The sequence below is a fragment of the Podarcis liolepis genome (genome assembly GCF_965112155.1).
Source record: "Podarcis liolepis genome assembly, chromosome: 2".
In the NCBI taxonomy this organism is placed as follows: Eukaryota; Metazoa; Chordata; class Lepidosauria; order Squamata; family Lacertidae; genus Podarcis; species Podarcis liolepis.
The window spans coordinates 89,002,403-89,021,864 of record NC_139555.1 but is presented as its reverse complement, the minus strand read 5'-3'; the positions used below and the strand labels follow the sequence as shown (position 1 = coordinate 89,021,864).

The following is a 19,462-nucleotide window of genomic DNA, read 5'->3' as shown; positions in this document are numbered from 1 at the left end:
GGTGAAGTTCTACAAGGAAGTGATTCTCAACTGGTGTTAACCACATGCGTGCAATGACTTAATTCCCAAATGTGTCATGCCCTAAAGTTTCAAGAAAGTTCTGAGTATTCTCAGCTGACTATTTACTTAACCTTTGATTCTGCTGGAAGAAGTGAGAAAGTTGTCTGTGCTGCAGTAATTCTACAGATGCAATACTGACCCTGGTCATTTAATAGTTGTGTAAAAGAGAATTTCAGCAGATGGTGCAGAGCTGAGAAAGGCTCAAAAGTTCTTTTTTCTATGTGACTGTTGAAGGTACAAGATCCCTAAATATAGTAGCACCTAACCTCTCCCTTCATCAAAGGAGGGTTATTGCACCTTACACATAGTACCTGAGTTTAAATGGCAAAATAATTGTGTTGTTGTTTAGTCGTTTAGTTGTGTCCGACTCTTTGTGACCCCATGGACCAGAGCACGCCAGGCACTCCTGTCTTCCTCTGCCTCCCGCGTATGATTCATCAAATAAATGACACGTGCATATTTAAATTTCCTGAAATAAATATTTGGGTGCTCATTGGGAAAATAATAGGCCCTTACCTTTTCATGAGTTATGGAGAGACTTAGCCATTTAAACCAGCGGTGGGGAGCAGGTGGCCCTCCAGATGTTATTGGACTCCATCTCTCATCAGCAGCGTCAGTGGTTTGGACTGACAGGACTTGTAGTCCGACAACACGTAGAGCATCACAGGTTTGCCCATCCCTGTGTTTAATTTATTTATAAAATAATAATAATAGTAATAATTTATTATTTATGCCCCGCCCATCTGGTCCAGTTTCTCCACCCACTCTGGGCGGCTTCCAACCGAATATTAAAAGCACAATACAGCATTAAACATTAAAAACTTCCCTAAACAAGGCTGCCTTCAGATGTCTTTTAAAAGTTGCTTATTTCCTTGACATCTGATGGGAGGGCGTTCCATAGGGCAGGCACCACTACTGAGAAGGCCCTCTGCCTGGTTCCCTGTAACTTCCCCCATGCCTTACAAATGTCATACAATGGTGATCAGTGAGGGAACCTCCAGAAGGCCCTCGGCGCTGGACCTCAGTGTCCAGGCTGAATGATGGGGGTGGAGATGCTCCTTCAGGTAAACAAGACCGAGGCTCTTTAGGGCTTTAAAGGTCAGCACCAACACTTTGAATTGTGCTCAGAACTGTACTGGGAGCTAATGCACGTCTCTCAGGTCTGGTGTTATATGGTCTCGGCGGCCACTCCCAGTCACCAGTCAAGCTGCCGCATTCTGGATTAATTGCAGAAATAATAGTAATACAGTCATACTTTGGAAGTCTAACAGCTTAGTTCCCGAATGTTTGGACTCCCAAACGTTGCAAAGTGGCTCTTCCAGTTTGCGAACTATTTTTGGAAGCCAAATTTCCGATGGGGCTTCCGCAGCTTCCGATTGGCTGCAGGAGTTTCCTGCAGCCAATCAGAAGCTGCACTTTGGTTTTTGAACATTTTGGAAGTCAAATGGTCTTCTGGAATGGATTTCTTTCGACTTCCAAGGTATGACTGTAGTGATCTTTCACTAATCTGAACACATTTTTTTAAAAAAATAAAGTAATAAACGCTACAGCTAAGCAGCCATGAAGTGGTTTGTAATACTGTACTTCAAATTAGTGCCTTAAGGTTTCCCCGCTAACCAATATGTCTGAAAGGCTACAAAATGGTCAGATGATATGTAACCACATTGATAGCAGAGAATGTTCCATTTCACTCTGTGGACATTACTTCCAAGCAAACATGTAGAGGATCAGAGTGGCAGAGAACATGATAACGTGTTCTTTTGTTGGAACAACTGCTGTGAAATGCTGGAGGACTTCTAACCCTGTGATTTTTTTTCAGCGGACACAGATGTTCAGAACAAAACAAATCTATTTCTTGTGGGGCCCTCGAGGTTGCACAAATAGCCTGTTCTTAAAGTACCTATTTTTGTCACTTTCAGATCCTGCTCTAAAACCAGAGGCACATTTGTTTCCTCTATCCCCACCTCCAACTTCTATGGACCTTCCACATTCTTTACGTTCAAATCCACCAGTATTGCCGAGTGTCAAGGTAAACGTTAAGATTCATAGATTTAGAAGGGAACCTTAAAAATCATCCAGTTGACCCCGCTGAAAGTTCTGCTATCAAAGCGGCTTGCACCCAAGTTCTTCCTAATTTTCAGTCAAAAATCCTTGTTCTTGTTTGAATTTGAACTTGTTGGTTTGGGTGCCGATTTATACATATAAATAAGAAATTGGTTTTTTTTAAATCGTGTCCAATATTTTATATATTTTTGTAACTTGTCAGGAATAAGCAAGGACCAAACTACATGTTATATTATTCACTCCTTTTTAAAGGCGTGACTAAACTAGCCACTGTTGCTTAAAAGAAAAGAAGCCACATGGCACCTTGATTCAATGTCCTCTTGAAGTGGATCAGAGCACAGCAGTGATTTCCCATTGAAATTCACCCTCCCTCCCCAGGTGCTATTTGCCAATAAAAATGCTGTTTCATATCCTTCAGGGTCAAGTAGCAATGGATCTGTTGTTTGACAGGTGTGACATCCCCTTGGTGGTGTTCAGTGGAGTAACCCTGCTATGTCTTCTCTCTCTGAAATCTCTAGCCTGGCAGTTCTCCTATCGCTCAACAGGAAGCTATTCCTAATCTCCTCACTGCAAGCCTTTTGTGGGCTCCAGAAGAAGTGGAAGCTGTCACCAGTGGCTTCAGTGAGGAAAACCGAATCAGTGAAGGCATGTTTGCCATTGCCTACAAAGGTTGCAGGGACAACAATTTATACGTGGTTAAAAGACTAAAAGAGGTGGGTGACTTTCTTCATTTAAGCCATAAATTCAACAAAAATTAGAAAAGCTGGTTAGAAATAGGTGTGCCACTGAACGCTTACAGTGGATTCTTGAAACTCCCCCTCTCAAGACCTCTGTTGATTTGGTGGAAGCCCCACAAGCACAGAATTGGAAAATCCTATGGAAAGAAAATAAGTACAGTGTAATTAAACCCAATGTTAACCATACAGCGAGGATGACTTAGTGTCCAGGCCCTAACCAGTCTGACAGGTTAGAAGTGCAAGCAAGTACATGTGAAGCTAAGTACACGCTAAGGTGTCAATCCAGCAAGCAACATGCTCCCCTCCGCACACTTTCTTTTCGATACGTTGGGTGGGCACAGCTGTTAGCACAGCAAGCAGCTGGAGTCCTGAGATATTTGGGGGGTGGGGACACACACCTGAGTGGCAGAAGGAGGTGGCAAAGGCTCAGCAGAAGGCAGTGAACTGAGTGTATCTGGAGGGATGGCATGCTCCTCTGCTAACTGCCTGATCCTTCCCTGGGGTCTTCCTCTCCATGCCCGAGGCCACTGGGTTCCCCCTCCCCCTGGATCAGACTCCTATTGAGGTTTGGAAATAATAACCTGGAACACATTGGGACATTCCCTAAGACTGTCCAGCACCAGCTCTTTGAGTTTCCCCACTCATCCTCCGGCTCTGATCACCCCCTCTATGACACCTCAACAGGGCTAATGGCACTTAGTTGGATATCCTCTGTATGGATTAAATGACATTTGTAAAGTGCTACAGGGAACCAGGCAGAGAGCCTTCTCGGTAGTGGCACCCGCACTGTGGAATGCCCTCCCATCAGATGTCAAGGAAATAAGCAACTATCTGACTTTTAGAAGACATCTGAAGGCCTGTTTAGGGAAGTTTATAATGTTTGATGTTTTATCACTTTTTAATTATTATTAATATTCTTTGGGAGCCGCCCAGAGTGGCTGGGAAAACACAGCCAGATGGGTGGGGTATAAATAAATTATTATTATTATGCACAAAGGAGCAGATTTCTAAGGGGTTGGCATACTGATTAAATTAAAAGATATCAAAGTTAAAATACCAACTGCATCACCTCCATTCTCAACTCAGCATTTTAATATTAGGCTCAGATTAGTGCTACTGAAGCTTAATTATCTGCTTAAGATAGCGGACAGTGGATATATGGTTTATTAGAATATATACATATATTCATCATTTAAACGGAGTTGACTATTGGGGCAAAAAATAAATGTATTCTCTTTTTATGCTTCACAGCAAAATCAGACACAAAAACTATTCCGTACAGAGGTACAGATCTGCTTCCGGTATGTAGCTACACAAAACTTGATGGTGTCTGCTCAAATGGCTTCAGTTTACTTTGTTTTTGAATTATGCAAATGAGCCTTCTTCTTTTTTTAAGAAGCTCTAGGAGGCATTGGATCTTTTAGCCCCTGCAGGATATGTGTGTGTTTGTGTGTGGAAAATTTACCATTACATGACAGAGAATGGTAAATAAGTGGAAGCTGTTTTGGTGTTTCTCTCCTTTGTAACTCAAATGCGCACATTCCAGGCTGTTACGCAGTCTTTGAATATTTATTGCTGTGCCTTTGCTTGTTTTAAAATCTTTGAAAATAATTAACTGCGATTAAAAGCTACTTGTCTGTCAGAATCAAAGATTTTCCCCATTATGTCCACTGCACTCAAGCTCTGGGCATTTCCCCAGTCTGCTTGGAAGAGAAACAGATGTGCATTTTTTGGACAGCCAATGCTCAAGGAATCCCTGATCTAGCAAGATCCAGCTCCAAAGCATGAGACCCTTCTCCGACTCATCCAGATTGTCCCTGTAATTCAGGGTACAAGAACTGATGCACACCCCTAACAAATACACTGAGATGCAACTGTTTATTTATTTATTTGATTCCATTTATGAATCACTTCCCGTGAAATATCTCCAAGTGATCTCACAGTAAAAATGTTAACAATGAAGACAGTTTTTAAAATCCCATATCTGTCTGTCTGTCTGCCTCCTTGTGCACACTTCATATGTAAAAATATTTTCAGATTCAATACAGGTACCAGCTCTTAGTAACTATAAGAAATAATTTTGTGGTTCTTCTGTAGCATGCAGTAGAAAAGTGTCAAGTAGGTATGTGTGTTTGTATGCACAGTTTGATGGAGCTCCACTATGGTCTGTATGTAAAAATAAGTCCCTGTGCTGCCTAAAACACTTCAGTTCAGTTTTGACATAGCAGTGAAGTTGTAATGCAAATATAAGCATGTCAGAAGGGTTGCTGACATACACATATTTTTAGACTTTGAAAGTCATTTCAGTATTTGGAGCAGAAGTCCTTGACTGGTTAGTTTACTTCACGTGCAGGAAGCAGTAGTGATGAATTGAGGTGGGGTGTGTGTGCATAAGCCTGAGGCATATTTCCGTTCTAATCTCACATGGCAGTGTGTAGAGCGAGAGAAACATCCAAGACTTAGTACTCTCTACTGATTGAAAAGATTGCATACCGAACTGTGAAGATCAGAGCTGGCATAACCCATTTTGCCGCCTGAGGCAGAACAGGAAATCTACCCCCACCACTTACCTCCACTGTTGCAGTATGCCTCTGAATGACAGTTGCTGAGCATCGCAGGTTCAGAGAGTGCTGTTTTGCTCAGGTCCAGCAGGCCTCTTCTTATGTTCTTAAGTAGGTATCTTAAATTCTGGCACATTACGTTTTCTCACATATCTGTTCAAATACCCTTTAGGAGTTGCCATCCTAACATTCTGCGGTTGTTAGGCTTTACTGTAGAAAGTGGATTTCACTGCCTGATATACCCTTACATGCCTAATGGATCATTGATGGACAGACTACAGTGTCAGGTAAGCAACCAGTTTGCATGCTGTGTCACAGTTCCACAAAAATACTGTGTTAAAAGCTGACATACTCTAATGTACTATACCAGGAATAGCCAACATGGTGCCCGCCAGATGTTGCTGGACAACAACTCCCATGATATCCAGCAGCTGGTCTTGCCGACTGGGGCTGATAGGAATTGCAGACTTCAACAACTGGAGGGCATCATATGACTATCCTTGTACGATGCTAATGTTGCCCTGGCTGCACAGATGAGAGGAAAGGCACTTTGGCCACAGTCACTGGCCAGTTATTTGCTTCCCTGTTCCTTTTAGAAAGAAATCAGCTGCAGTGCCCAGTCAGTTGCTAATCACTGTAGCTGTGGAGATGAAGGCAAGAACAAGAACACCGTGGCCCCAGGTGCTAGCCATAGGGGCTGTCTCCTTTTCAGCAATTTATTTATTTATTTATTTATACCCCACCCATCTGGCTACGTTTTCCCAGCCACTCTAGGCAACTCCCAACAGAATATTAAAAACACGATAAAACATCAAAGATTTAAAACTTCCCTAAACAGGGCTGCCTTCAGATGTCTTCTAAAAGTCAGTTGTTTATTTCCTTGACATCTGTTAGGAGGCCGTTCCACAGGGCGGGCACCACTACCGAGAAGTCCCTCTGTCTGGTTCCCTGTGACCTCACTTCTTGCAGTGAGGGAACCGCCAGAAGGCCCTCAAAGCTGGACCTCAGTGTCTGGGCTGAACGATGGGGGTGGAGATGCTCCTTCAGGTATACTGGGCCGAGGCCGTTTAGGGCTTTAAAGGTCAGCACCAACACTTTGAATTGTGCTCAGAAACGTACTGGGAGCAAATGTAGGTCTTTATTTTTAGGACTTTAAATTGAGTCTCCTTTAAATGTAATTGTGTGTGTGTGTGTGTGTGTGTGTGTGTGTGTGTGTGTGTATTGCTCAGAACTTTTGAGATGGAGTGGGACTGTTGAATCAATGAATGATATTAAACCAAGTAGACATGCTGACCCACATTCTTTTCGTAACACATTGTCTGCATACATACCATACATTTAAAGCACATTCTCTCCCCCCCCCCCGGCACCAAAGCATCCTGGGAACTGTAGTTTGTTAAGGGTTCCAGGAATTATAATTTGGTGAGGGAGTAAACTGCAGTTCCCAGGATTCTTGTGTGTGTATAGCTGTGTGCTTTAAGTGTCTGGTTTGTACACAGCTCCGGTCATTGGTCCATCTAGCTCAGTGTTGTCCACACGGACTGGCAGCAGCTGTCCAGGGTTTCAGGCAGGGGACATTCCCAGATGTTGGGGATTGAATTTGGGACCTTCGGCGTGTAAAGCAGACGTTCTGCCGCTGGACTACAGGCCCTTTCCCAAAGGTCATTGAGTAATTGGTGGTGAAAGGGGCAGAAACAAGTTCAAACGTTTGCCTGCGTCAGGTATTGAAAAGGTTACACGTACTTTTATGTGGGGAAAATATTTACTGCCACAAGGTGAGTCAGGGCAGGATTTGTCTGTCAGCTTCTGCTTGTACTTTAAGAAACTAAAGAAGTGTATGACTAGTTCTTTGGACTTGTGATTTGTGAAGTGTAGCAGCCCCCACCTGAGCCAACATTTTTTGAATACTGGGGGTGGGTGAGGTTAAAAAAGCAGGTTGTAGCATAGAATCTACTGATTAAACCGGGGAAATACCATAAGAACTGGGCAATCCTAGGATGTGCTCAGCATAGTTCTCTTGATGCCCAGTTACGGAATCTGTGCAGTATTGGAGTTCGAAATCTGTTCTGCTCAGATAATCAATCCAAAAGTAACAGAAGTGTAATGACTTTTATTAGGTATTGTACTGCTGTTACCTTTGGATTGTACTGCTGTTACCTTATTCCCCTAATGAACCAACAACCAGACAAGTCCATGTCTGTATTTTAAAAGAGAGAAACTATTCCCTCCAGTCCTGTGAATTGTTTGATTCCTGCGTTGAACCAGCATGAGATTTAATTGTCCACCTATCAGAAAATTTGGGCCAGCAAAGAGCTTGGTTACTCCTACAGAGAAAGGTACGTTGATGGTCACACAATCTCTATCCTTATGTTGCAGGGTGGTTCTGAACCACTAACATGGGAGAAACGCATCAAAATTTCTTTGGGACTTGTTCAAGCTGTTCGGCACTTGCATCACTTAGGAATTATTCATGGAAATGTGAAAAGGTGGGGAGCTGACTTTAAAACACCGTTCTCTTCTTTATGCTATCAAAATATATATTTTAATAAGCTAGTGAACATTTTCAATTGGTTAAAGATTTTGTTGCAAGACAAGAATGGAAATTGGTTCCATTTCAGTTCATTATTGGTTTTTGGATAGAAAAGCATATGTAATTGCAAACTATTTGTGCAATGATGGACATGCCTACAGCATCTCTTGCTTTGTACTACAGTTATAATTCAGCTGTATTGAAGAGCAATAAGCTTGAAATGTGCTTGTGATAGGATTAGATATCTTTGCACTTACTGGAACTTTCTGTTTTCTACTTCTTTGAAATACTTCTTTCTTTTACTAGGACTGGAAATCAGAATTTATCATCAACAGATTTAACATCAAATAGTATACTTATTGTAAATGAAAAGTACATGTTTCCCTCATTTGGCTGGCTGAGGGTGCGTTTTCCAATGCAGAATCAGCAGGCAGCGTGGAAGTGGGAGGAATCCTTTTCCTCTGACTGATTATCCCTTGCTGGTTTTAGCCCATTTCCATCCCAGTCAAAAGTAAGCCCCGCTCAGGGGGCAATGACTATAGGACACTTATACAGGGAAGAATTAGTGGTTGCCAGAAGAGTAACATTCATTTCTTCTGCCCACCAATTATTGCTACAAATGTTCAACTACATTCACATTTTCTTAGGATCCAGGTTTTGCAAAATCCACCATTTGGGGTGATGTATTATTTGCCCTAGGGACGTGGGTGGCGCTGTGGTCTAAACCACTGAGCCTCTTGGGCTTGCCGATCAGAAGGTCAGCGGTTCGAATCCCTGCAACAGGGTGAGCTCCCGTTGCTCGGTCCCAGCTCCTGCCAACCTAGCAGTTCGAAAGCATGCCAAAAAAAAAAAAGTGCCAGTAGATAAATAGCGGGAAGGTAAACGGCGTTTCTGTTCACTGCTCTGGTTTTGGTGTTCCATTGCGCCAGAAGCGGCTTAGTCATGCTGGCCACATGACCCAGAAAAACTGCCTGCAGACCAGCTCCCTTGGCCTGTAAAGCGAGATGAGCGCCGCAACCCCAGAGTCGTCTGCTACTGCGCTTAACTGTCAGGGGTCCTTTACCTTTACCTTTTTATTATTTGCCCTACAATTAATAGGAAAATATGTGTAAATAAAACACTGTTCAATAAGACTGATACCATTTCTTCCTCAGTATATCTTTGCAGTATTAGCACTTTGTCAGGACACTCTTATTAATTAAAAGGGTACTTAAATTAGTTTGCATTATCCCAGGCTACGTTATCACTTTCAGATGTGAATGACTACAATTTCTTGTAGCTCAGTAGTCTTCAGAACTGAGACCCACATTTGTTTGTTTGTTAAGATTCATTTATATGCTTTACTCAAGGCAAATATTGCATTACACTTCGATTTTATTTTATTTTATAAACTTTATTGAAACTTTAAACTTGTGCTTTATTGAAACTTTTACTTGCACTTCTTATCTTGCTTGCACAGTTCCAATGTCTTATTGGATGAAAACTTTGCACCACAACTTGGACATTCTGGTCTCAGGTTGCAGCCTGCAGAGAAAAAATCTGAGCGCTCTGTGATGAAAACCAAAGTCTTGCAAGCTTCTCTCGCTTACTTCCCGGAGGATTTTGTCAGGCACGGGCAGCTAATGGAAAAAGTGGACATATTTGGTTGTGGAATAGTAAGTTGCCCACCTGTTGTGTGCAATGCTATATATGATCCTCATCTCAAGAGTTTGGCAAGTTTTCATGGAAGTGAATTTCATATATTGCTTTCTCCAAATGAGTTAGCATAGTGTCAATTTATTTTAAAATCAGATTCTGGGTCTGGAAAATTATAGGTCATAAATCAGTGATAGGACACACTCTTTGCAGGCAAAAAGCCAGATTTTATTCTAGACATTGCTAGTGAAAATTTTTTTGGCAGATGGCTCTCGCCCTGACCTAGCCACTGTGATCCACGCGACGGTCACCTCCAGACTGGATTATTGTAACTCACTCTATGTGGGGCTGCCCTTGAGACTGACCCAGAAACTCCAGCGGGTACAGAATGCCGCGGTGAGACTCCTTACGGGGTCCTTGCTGCAAGGTGCTATACCAGTTGCACTGGCTCCCGGTGGAGTACAGGATCAGGTTTAAGGTGCTGGTTTTAACCTTTAAAGCCCTATACGGGCCTAGGACGCTCGTACCTATGGGACCGCCTCTCCTGGTATGCCCCACAGAGGAACTTACAGTCTTCAAACAAAAACATCTTGAAGGTCCCATGCCACAGAGAGGTTAGGCTGGCCTCAACCAGAGCCAGTGTTTTTTTGGCTGTGGCTCCAATCTGGTGGAACGCTCTGTCACAAGAGACTAGGGCCCTGTGGGACTAGGGCTCTGCAAGACAGAGCTGTTCCACCAGGCCTTTGGCCAGGGCACAGCCTGACTCCCTCCTTTGGCAATCTTCACAGAATTCTAGCCCAATGGTTGCCATTAATTTGATTTGAATTAATTTTATAATGAAATGATTTTAGAATGTTGTATTATTTTATTGTTGTTAGCCACCCTGAGCCCGGCTTCGGCTGGGGAGGGCGGGATATAAAGAAAAAATTATTAGTAGTAGTAAAGAGCTCTGCCTGAGATGTAGGATAGAAACTGTGAGTCAGAGTAGATAATGCTGAGCCAGACTAATTGGAACACTTACACTGAGTGGTGTAACCAACACCAGTGGTTTGCAACCTTTTTGGTATGGCAACCCACAAGTCCAGATTTAATTGATATAGTGACCCATTGATTCATTATTACATGAATTCTAGACCTTAGGTCTCAGCAGCCATCAGTCGCATGCATTTTAAATGCACATTAACCAATTTTATAACTTGAGACATCCAATAGGAAAGTGTTCTTAGCAACTATGAGCACAAGTATTTGGGGCCTGAGTCATGTGAACACCTTCAATTGGTGTGAATGGTTGTGAAAACAGACTAAAAGTGCTGGAGGCAATGCTTGGTGAGGTCAGGAAAAGGGCTAAGTAAGACTTGCCAATTTTCAGAGGCAGGGTTTCAGTGTTCTTAGTGGCTGTGGCTGTCAGAATAATACATTAGGCAATATTAAACATCCACCTGCAAATTGGCATCCTTTATCCACAGATTTCAATTTCTCTGAACACTGAATTTATTTGTTTACTTCAGTTCAGAAGCTGTGCAATATACACATCCCTCAATATAGTAATTGCACTACTTGTAATGACTGTTTGCTTAATGGACATCTCGTTTGAGCGCAGAGAATGAATACTGATATTCCTTTGATCTTAAGGAATAATCCATTCTAAAAAAGGAAAGTATGTAATTATAAAAATAATGTTTTCAAGGTTTTAGCAGAGATACTGACTGGCATGAAGGCAATGGATGAAGGAAGGCATCCTTTTTACCTGGTAAGTTAAGTGTGTGTGTGTGTTGGTGCTTGAAGCAGGATCATTCCCAATAGAAGATCTTCAACCTGGTCCAAAGAATACAATCCTTATGCCAAAATATGTTTTCCCATGCAGATCAGTTCTGCAGTATATGCCAGATATTCTCTTTTTAAAATTATTTAGTATTTATTTAACTTACCGTATACCCAGAGGTCTCAGGGCAGTTTCACAGAACAAAATCAAAATATAAAACCACAAAATATATAATCAAAATAAAAACAATAACCCAATACCCCCCCACACACACACCTACTGCTAGCAATGGGACTGCCACATCCAAAATCCTAGTACTGCCTTTACAACCCTTAGACAGCTGAATGCTGAACTGGATCTGATTGAACATTTTTTTAATACATATACTTAGCAAAGTAAACAAAAAAAAATATTATTTTTACATGCTGCATAAATACAGGGTCCTCTTAAACATATCCTGCGCTGTGGTGTAAAGATCCCTCCAACACCTCCCCCCCCCCCACGTTTCCCAGAGTTGTAGACCTTTTTTAAGGGGGAGGGAACCCCAAAGTTGTAGGAAAGGTTCCCCAGAGTTGTTGACCTTGATAAAGACACAGAGAATGAAGTTCCCAGCCAATTTGTGTTTAAGTACAAAGCTGACGTTTTCAGATATTGTGGAGGTGGGGGGGAGTGTAAAGTGAACCTAAAAAGGACCTGAAACTTGGGTCACAAAGGCTGCAGCTGCACTTACCTGAGAGTAAGCCCTGCTGAATCTAAAGGACTTTTTGTTGGTGTTTGTTTGTTTCTAACCACTAAATGCATGGAGAGCATGCTCTCGAATCTATCCTTACCTCTGAACTGAGTCCTAATGGTAGTGCGCGCCCCCCCCCAGCTTTCTCCTCCCATGCCCCAAATCTGACTGAATCCCTCCTCCACCTTTTTCCTCAACGGACGGGGCAATGTTCTCGGTGCCCTTCCGCCTCGCCGTCCTCCTCGCACCCTGTGCTGGGCAGCTCAACGCTCACTTGCCGGGCGGGCTTCCTCAGCAGTCCCACTACTGTCGGGGGCAGACAGGAGGGAGATGGGCGCTGCGTAGTTTTGCACGCTGCTGCCTCTGCCTCCTCTCCTAGGCAGGAAGCGAGAGAGTGTGGCTGGCCGTAGGAAGAGCCGCTGCCACCCAGCGTTCCCTCGCAGCCGTTCCCGGTCAGTCCTGGACTCCCGCTGCTGGGCACCCTGATGGGTGGGCGCCATGGCACAGGGCGCCACTAACCCTAATGGGTAGCACGGCCCAGCATAAATATTTTAAGAGTTTGTTTCCCGCAATAACCAAAAGTACTTGAACTGGAGGGGAAATCAGTTTGGAAACTCTCCTCCCAGTAAAACACACATAGGACTCATCCAAACTTCTGATTGTTCTGCCACTTTCCCTGGGAAAACCTGATATTTACTGTTGAATCATAGCACACATTAAACGGGTTTTCTGCAGATTGATGTTTGTTCTGATTCAGTGCTAAAGAGTGGGTTTTCCCTAGGCAAGCTATGGGGCAAACAGAAAACTTATTGGACCCATGCTTTCTAAGCACAGGACAAGCGAAAGTGTGGACAAACCCTTAGAGAGCAATCCTATGTCGCTGGAACTGATCCATAGTAGTTTTTAAGTTCTCGTGACCTTGCCATTTATTTTTTGTATGACCTGCCTTAATTATATGAAAATTAAATATGAACACTGTCCTCTGCTTCATAGTGTAATTTTGAGGCAGTCGTCTGAATTAGCTAGCCAGCTTAATATTGTTCTCGTACAAAAGAAGCTGAGCACACTGCATTTCTCCTTCTCATTTTCTTCCATAGAAAGATGTCTTCCTTGATGAAATCCAGGCGGCAAAGGAACTATCCAATTCTAAGGAGAAAACCTTTGAAAGACTCGCTGCCACAGAAATATGTCACAAATATCAAGACAAGCTTGCAGGTCACTTACCAGAAATGACTGCTGTTTGGTTGGCCACTGCTTCCTGTGTTTGCCTGCGGAAAAAAAATGCTAACATGGCAGAGGTAAGTGTCCTTCTCTTTCCACTTCCTGCAAAGCTTTGCCCTGCATTCTTATAGCTTTGCAGCCGAGTAGTGCAGGTCTGTATCTCTGCTATTGTCCTGCATCTGGCTATTATTTGGGGTAGGGGAGCTAGTTTGTGCAAAATCAGCACACAGAACAGATTCTTGATTTATTGGACACCACGAGTACACACACTGGTCTTAGCTGCAAAGAGTGACAGGAAGATATATATCCCTAGACTTGAGGGACGTTTGTTTGTTTATACACTGTTCCTTAATAAAAAGATTCACGAGACCGCTTATAGAATAATGAAAATATCTGTTGCGATAAAGCCACGAAACACGGCAACAGATAAAACACTAAAGATTTGTTTGATCAGAAAGGAAACCAGAATCTGCAAACAGACTCTTTTCTTCACATTTTATGCATTTACTACAATAAGCACCATGATGCTACACAAACAGTGACTTAGATCATTGTAGAAAAGGTGGATGTAAGATTGTCCAAGTTTTTTTCCATATAGTGGGCAGACCATACATCTATAAAGGATTGAGGCCAACAGATGTAGGGCAGGGGGCCACCACCCTCACAGCAGTAGATACAGGCTGTCTTGCTGGTGATGAGGTGACAGCATAATACTCCAGACTCGTTGCTAGAATGCCAGCACTCATAATATGTCTATAAACCATATCCCTCTTCATGAATGGGGTGGGGATGAGGGGTCACACATGGAGTGGGTTGAGATCGCAACCCCTTGGCCTCACTTCTGACCTGCTGCTCCTATGCCTCTGATCTTTATGAGTTTGTCTGGACATCTGCAAAGGGTCACCTACACACATGCAGTTGGAGGCCTTTCACACAACTGGGGCTCCTGTGTGTTGGTGGGCATCCCTTACTATACAGTGGATGTACGCTGGAGATGAGGCCAGCAGGACAGGCAGTGTCATGAGTGGAGGCAGCAGGCAAAGTTCCACTCCTTTCATTTTCTTAGTACTTACCGTATTTTTCGCTCTATAAGACGCACCAGACCACTTTGGAGGAGGAAAGCAAGAAAAAAAAATTCTGAATCTCAGAAGCCAGAACAGCAAGAGGGATCGCTGCGCAGTGAAAGCAGCAATCCCTCTTGATGTTCTGGCTTCTGGGATTGCTGCGCAGCCTGCATTCGCTCCATAAGACGCACACACATTTCCCCTTACTTTTTAGGAGGGAAAAAGTGAGTCTTATAGAGCAAAAAATACGGTACTTTTTTGCTTAAGTACTTAAGTACTTACCTGTTTGCTTAAGAGTGTGTGTCCCTAAGTGTTGAAGGAAGCAGTTGCATTCTTTTAGTGAGGAAAATCTGAATAAGCTGTTTTAACATTGCTGTTAAAAAAACAGATGCATGAAATAATCGAAATGGCAGATCATCAAATACAGTGTCAGAAAATGCCCGAGTGGAACAGATACCATGGACTCTCCATGAATACTCCAGAAGAAAACGATGAGTCCGCCAGCCCCCTTCATTTTGGTCTCTCAAATGAAGCAAATCCCGGGTCTTTGAACTGTGGAGATTTGTTGCCACCTTTGATGAGCGCCATGTCTCCTGAAACATACTCTGGGCAGATATTACGGGTCCCTTGCGAGTCAGATGAATCAAGTAACTTTTCGTGGGACCCTACAGATGCTGCTGCTGCCTGCCAGCCACCAAGCAACAACTCTCAATATCTAGAAAATGTTTCTCCCACAAAGCCTCTGGCAAATGATTCAGAATATAGCAGTGTCTTCTCAACAAAAAATATGGACTCTAATAAGGAGCCACTAGAAATAACTGGTTCTTTAAATAAAACAACTCCATCAAATACAAATACGGAAAGCTCTGGTGCTGCCTGTTCTTCACAAGGTAACAAGGTAACTTTTAAATATTCTTTGAGGAAAATTAGGAACATTTATGAAGTATATAATAACAGTAATACAAATATTATTATTTCATCAATTTGCATGGCAAGATGATCCCTGTCCTGAAAACCTGACAGTCTAAAATTGGCCACAGGGCAGCCAAGAGAAAGGTGAGATAAGTGGATGAAGGGTAAACAGGGAAGGAATATGCGGCTGTTTCAGATGCTTAGGCGTAGTGAGAGTATTTCATTAAGGCTTGGGAACTAGATAGTTGTGTCAAAGGCTTTATGGAAAAAGTGGACTTATAGGAAGGATTTGAAAGAGTAAGAGAAGTGGTATCATGCAAGGGTTCTAGGATAGTTCCAAGCACATGGGGAAGCAAGTTCAATTAAAACAAAAATAGGTAACTTCAGAATTATACTGTGACCTGGACTGTTGGAGCTAAATTATGTGACATGTAATTAACACCATTTTGGTATCATGTAGGATGTGGTAGATGGGTTTCATGTTGTCATCATACTTCGCTTATTCTGCAATAGTTTCGATTTTGTAGTGGCCCTCAGTTTTTTTTAAAAAATGAATCAACTCTTGGGGGGAAATGGATTCCTTAGCAGTAGTTTCTCCTGCTGTATAACATAAAATCCCTGGGATAGATCATCCAGGGATTGGGCAATGGCGTCCTGAGTATGCCGATGACATCCACCTCTATCTCTCCTTTACATTAGACCCAAGAGTTGAGGGTCTGAAAAAGTGCCTGGAATTAGTAATGGACAAGAGGCTGTAAACAACTTCTGGAGGGCCACAGGTTAGCCCCTCCTAAGTATAAGCAACTTTTCAGCAATTCCTTCAGGTTAACTCAAAGAAAATCAACATTCTATAGCTTATTCAAAATAACTTTTACCTCAGTAATTAGTGATTGTATACATTGTTTGTAATGTCACTATATTACATTGCTTATTTGCGCTTTCTTTCAGCAGGGGTGAAAGAAATAAAAATCAACGATAAAAAGAAAAAGATGATGGAACGATTTTTATTGTATGAAGAAAATAAGATAAATACTTGTGAACTCCTTGAAGATTTGATGTAACTAAATTATCATCCATGCAGTTTGCAGAAGATTAAACTTTACTGGCAGTAGAAACAAAAGCACGGTGCATTTTTTGAAGTTACATTGGGTACCTATACAATATATAGGATAGGATGGGGAGAGCATCCACTTGAGGTGATTAGTGTCAAGAAGATTATATTCACAGCTTTATGGCTGTGATTGAAATGTATTTTGGTAGACACAGCTCTCTTGAAACCAAAGGCTGCAGCCAAAGTGAAGCACAGAACAGAACAAGAGGGAAAAGCATCCTTCTCTAGCCATTGTATAAACTGAATTTTATGGTACATTTATAGTGCTTGCCTGCACTATGAATAAAATGCTTTGGGGGGGGTCTTCTCTTGCTCATGGTTTTATCATTGTCTTTTTATTTTACACAAACCTCCTCTGACATGGCAAGAGAATTATTCTTTACAACATGAAGACTCAAGTTACTTGCTTAAGGAACTGCTATGGTCAGAATTCTATTTGTATTTAGATTTTATTTATTCATTTCTTACATGTATATCCAATTACTCAAGACAGCACACATGTTTCTTCCCCTTTTATCATCACATCTCTGCAAGTTAGGTTACATTGAGGGATGATGACTGGCTCAAAGTCACCTCAGTGAACTTCATAGACAAGGAGGTTTGAACATAGGTTACCCTAGTGTGATGCAATATACAGAACTGATGTTGTGCTTTGCATCCAAGCAGACAAAACTGGTCAGAGTTCTGATTGCTCTAAATTTAAAATGCATCTATAGCAGCTAAAATAATATACATTTTGCAGGACTGTCTAGTTTGTACATTCCTTAGAAATATAATTCAGAATACAGTAACTCACACTAACAATGCAGTCCTATGCATGCTTATTCAGAAGTAAGTTCTACTGAGTTCAATAGGACATATTACCAGGTAAACCAATAGGACATAATTCCAGGTATTAATATTGTAGCCCAAATTTGGCAAAATCCTGTGAATGAGACATATTTCAATACTATAGAGATTTAAGCAGTCCTAAATCCAAGATATGCAGATGACACAACCTTGATGGCAGAAAGTGAGGAGGAATTAAAGAACCTTTTATTGAGGGTTAAAGAGGAGAGCGCAAAATATGGTCTGAAGCTCAACATCAAAAAAACAAAGATCATGGTGACTGGGCCCTTCACCTCCTGGCAAATAGAAGGGGAAGAAATGGAGGCAGTAAGAGATTTTACTTTCTTGGGCTCCATGATCACTGCAGATGGTGACAGCAGTCACGAAATTAAAAGACGCCTGCTTCTTGGGAGAAAAGCAATGACAAACCTAGACAGCATCTTAAAAAGTAGAGACATCACCTTGCCAACAAAGGTCCGTATAGTAAAAGCTATGGTTTTCCCAGTAGTGATGTATGGAAGTGAGAGCTGGACCATAAAGAAGGCTGATCGCCGAAGAATTGATGCTTTTGGATTATGGTGCTGGAGGAGACTCTTGAGAGTCCCATGGACTGCAAGAAGATCAAACGTACCCATTCTTAAGGAAATCAGCCCTGAGTGCTCACTGGAAGGACAGATCGTGAAGCTGAGGCTCCAATACTTTGGCCACCTCATGAGAAGAAAAGACTCCCTGGAAAAGACCCTGATGTTGGGAAAGATGGAGGGCACAAGGAGAAGGGGACGACAGAGGATGAGATGGTTGGATGGTGTTCTTGAAGCTACCAGCATGAGTTTGATCAAACTGCGGGAGGCAGTGGAGGACAGAAGTGCCTGGCGTGCTCTGGTCCATGGGGTCATGAAGAGTCGGACACAACTAAACGACTAAACAACAACAACAAATCCAAGATTACTCTAGCTGATAGACTTGGTACTTCTGTTTCATGTAGCAACAACCTTTTGCTTCTTCAGCAAAACTGCATTATTTACCTCCTAATGGTAAGTGGTTCAAAGGGATGGTTGTATAGAAAATATTAATGCTGTATTGGTGATTTTGGGGGTTTAAGTTTGCTAGTAAGCTAATGGTATTATTATAAAACTATTTATTCACTGACAGTGTTTAGCTTTTGAAGCTATTAATGAATACTGTATATTGGAAATATTTTGTAGCATATTTTGTATTTTATGTATTTTCAGAACTTTGATATTTTTTAAAAAACTAAGTTTTGAAGTATATTTGCATCTATTGTGTTCTATCCTTTTTGGCATTAATAATTTTGCTTGCTGGAGTTTTGGGGTTGCAGGGGCAAGTCTTGCAGTGCAATCTTAAGACTTGTGTACTGAAAAATAAGTGTCATTAAGTTCAGTGGGGCTTACATCTAAGTAAATTTGTATAAGCTTCCGGTCTGAAGCATCCAAAGAGATGACAGAAATAGATTATTATGCAGTTCCTTGGCTTTATTGAATAGCTATATTTCCCCCCCCCCTTTGAGCTCCATAACTCATCATTGCAATATACGTGCTTTTCAGGTTTATTGCTCCAAATGCTTAAAACAAATTATACATTTGAAATAAATTATTGAAAAAGGCTGTTTTGTGAATGTGGTCCTTTTAATGGTCTACGGTGTTCTGTCTCCATATAAATTCTTTCTCTAGTTATATGTGCCACTGTTTATGGTACTGAACATACATTTGTTTTGTTTATAATAGCCTGCTCTACATCTATCGGGACCCCTAGCGGGTTGCAGCACACAATCCCATAAAGTACAATACAGTACACAGTAAAACTCAACAGTAACATTTCAAAAACCATCTTCACAGCATTTCAAGCGGTTAAAAAGGTCAGAATTCCACAATGCTGGTAAATCAAGTGTGGGCCATATATAGCTATCACTAAAGTGCCTTGTATTTTCATACTCCACACTGTAGGGCCCTAGCAAGATGGTTCAATTATCTGAGTGTCTCTCTGCAGATGGGGTTGCTTGGATCCCAATTGTTTGCTCTCAGCACGTGACTAAGGCCCCAGTGGTCATCTCCAGTTGCATAGAAATGTCTGAATACCACAACCAGCCACAATTCCCCACGGAATTGGGCGTTCTGGAGAGGACGGCCTCTCTCTGCGGGGTCTTCGCCAGCCGGCGACAAGAACGGAGCCTGCGTCCGGCGCGGCCCCATTCACGCCCAACTTTAACCAGCTGCCGAACAGGTTGCG

At 42.2% G+C, this 19,462-nt stretch overlaps 1 protein-coding gene across 14 annotated transcripts in view; it reads left to right on the top strand.

The window, feature by feature from the left end:
• IRAK2 (interleukin 1 receptor associated kinase 2) overlaps window positions 1–18,840 on the top strand; it is a 33,431-nt gene extending 14,591 nt beyond the window's left edge. For 2 of the 14 annotated variants that reach the window (XM_083491820.1, XM_083491816.1), the window contains 11 exons: window positions 1,980–2,089; window positions 2,643–2,837; window positions 4,113–4,162; window positions 5,595–5,709; window positions 7,799–7,908; window positions 9,412–9,607; window positions 11,275–11,337; window positions 13,177–13,377; window positions 14,753–15,262; window positions 15,361–15,420; window positions 16,228–18,840. In XM_083491820.1, coding sequence (XP_083347946.1) covers window positions 1,980–2,089; window positions 2,643–2,837; window positions 4,113–4,162; window positions 5,595–5,709; window positions 7,799–7,908; window positions 9,412–9,607; window positions 11,275–11,337; window positions 13,177–13,377; window positions 14,753–15,262; window positions 15,361–15,384 — 1,574 coding nt within the window. In that variant the 3' untranslated portion in view covers window positions 15,385–15,420; window positions 16,228–18,840. Of the gene's footprint in view, window positions 1–1,979; window positions 2,090–2,642; window positions 2,838–4,112; window positions 4,163–5,594; window positions 5,710–7,798; window positions 7,909–9,411; window positions 9,608–11,274; window positions 11,338–13,176; window positions 13,378–14,752; window positions 15,263–15,360; window positions 15,928–15,975; window positions 16,056–16,130 lie in introns of all 14 variants that reach the window. The other 12 variants (XM_083491819.1, XM_083491815.1, XM_083491813.1 and 9 more) reach the window with 8 other exon arrangements.
• The last annotated feature ends 622 nt before the right edge of the window (window positions 18,841–19,462 follow it).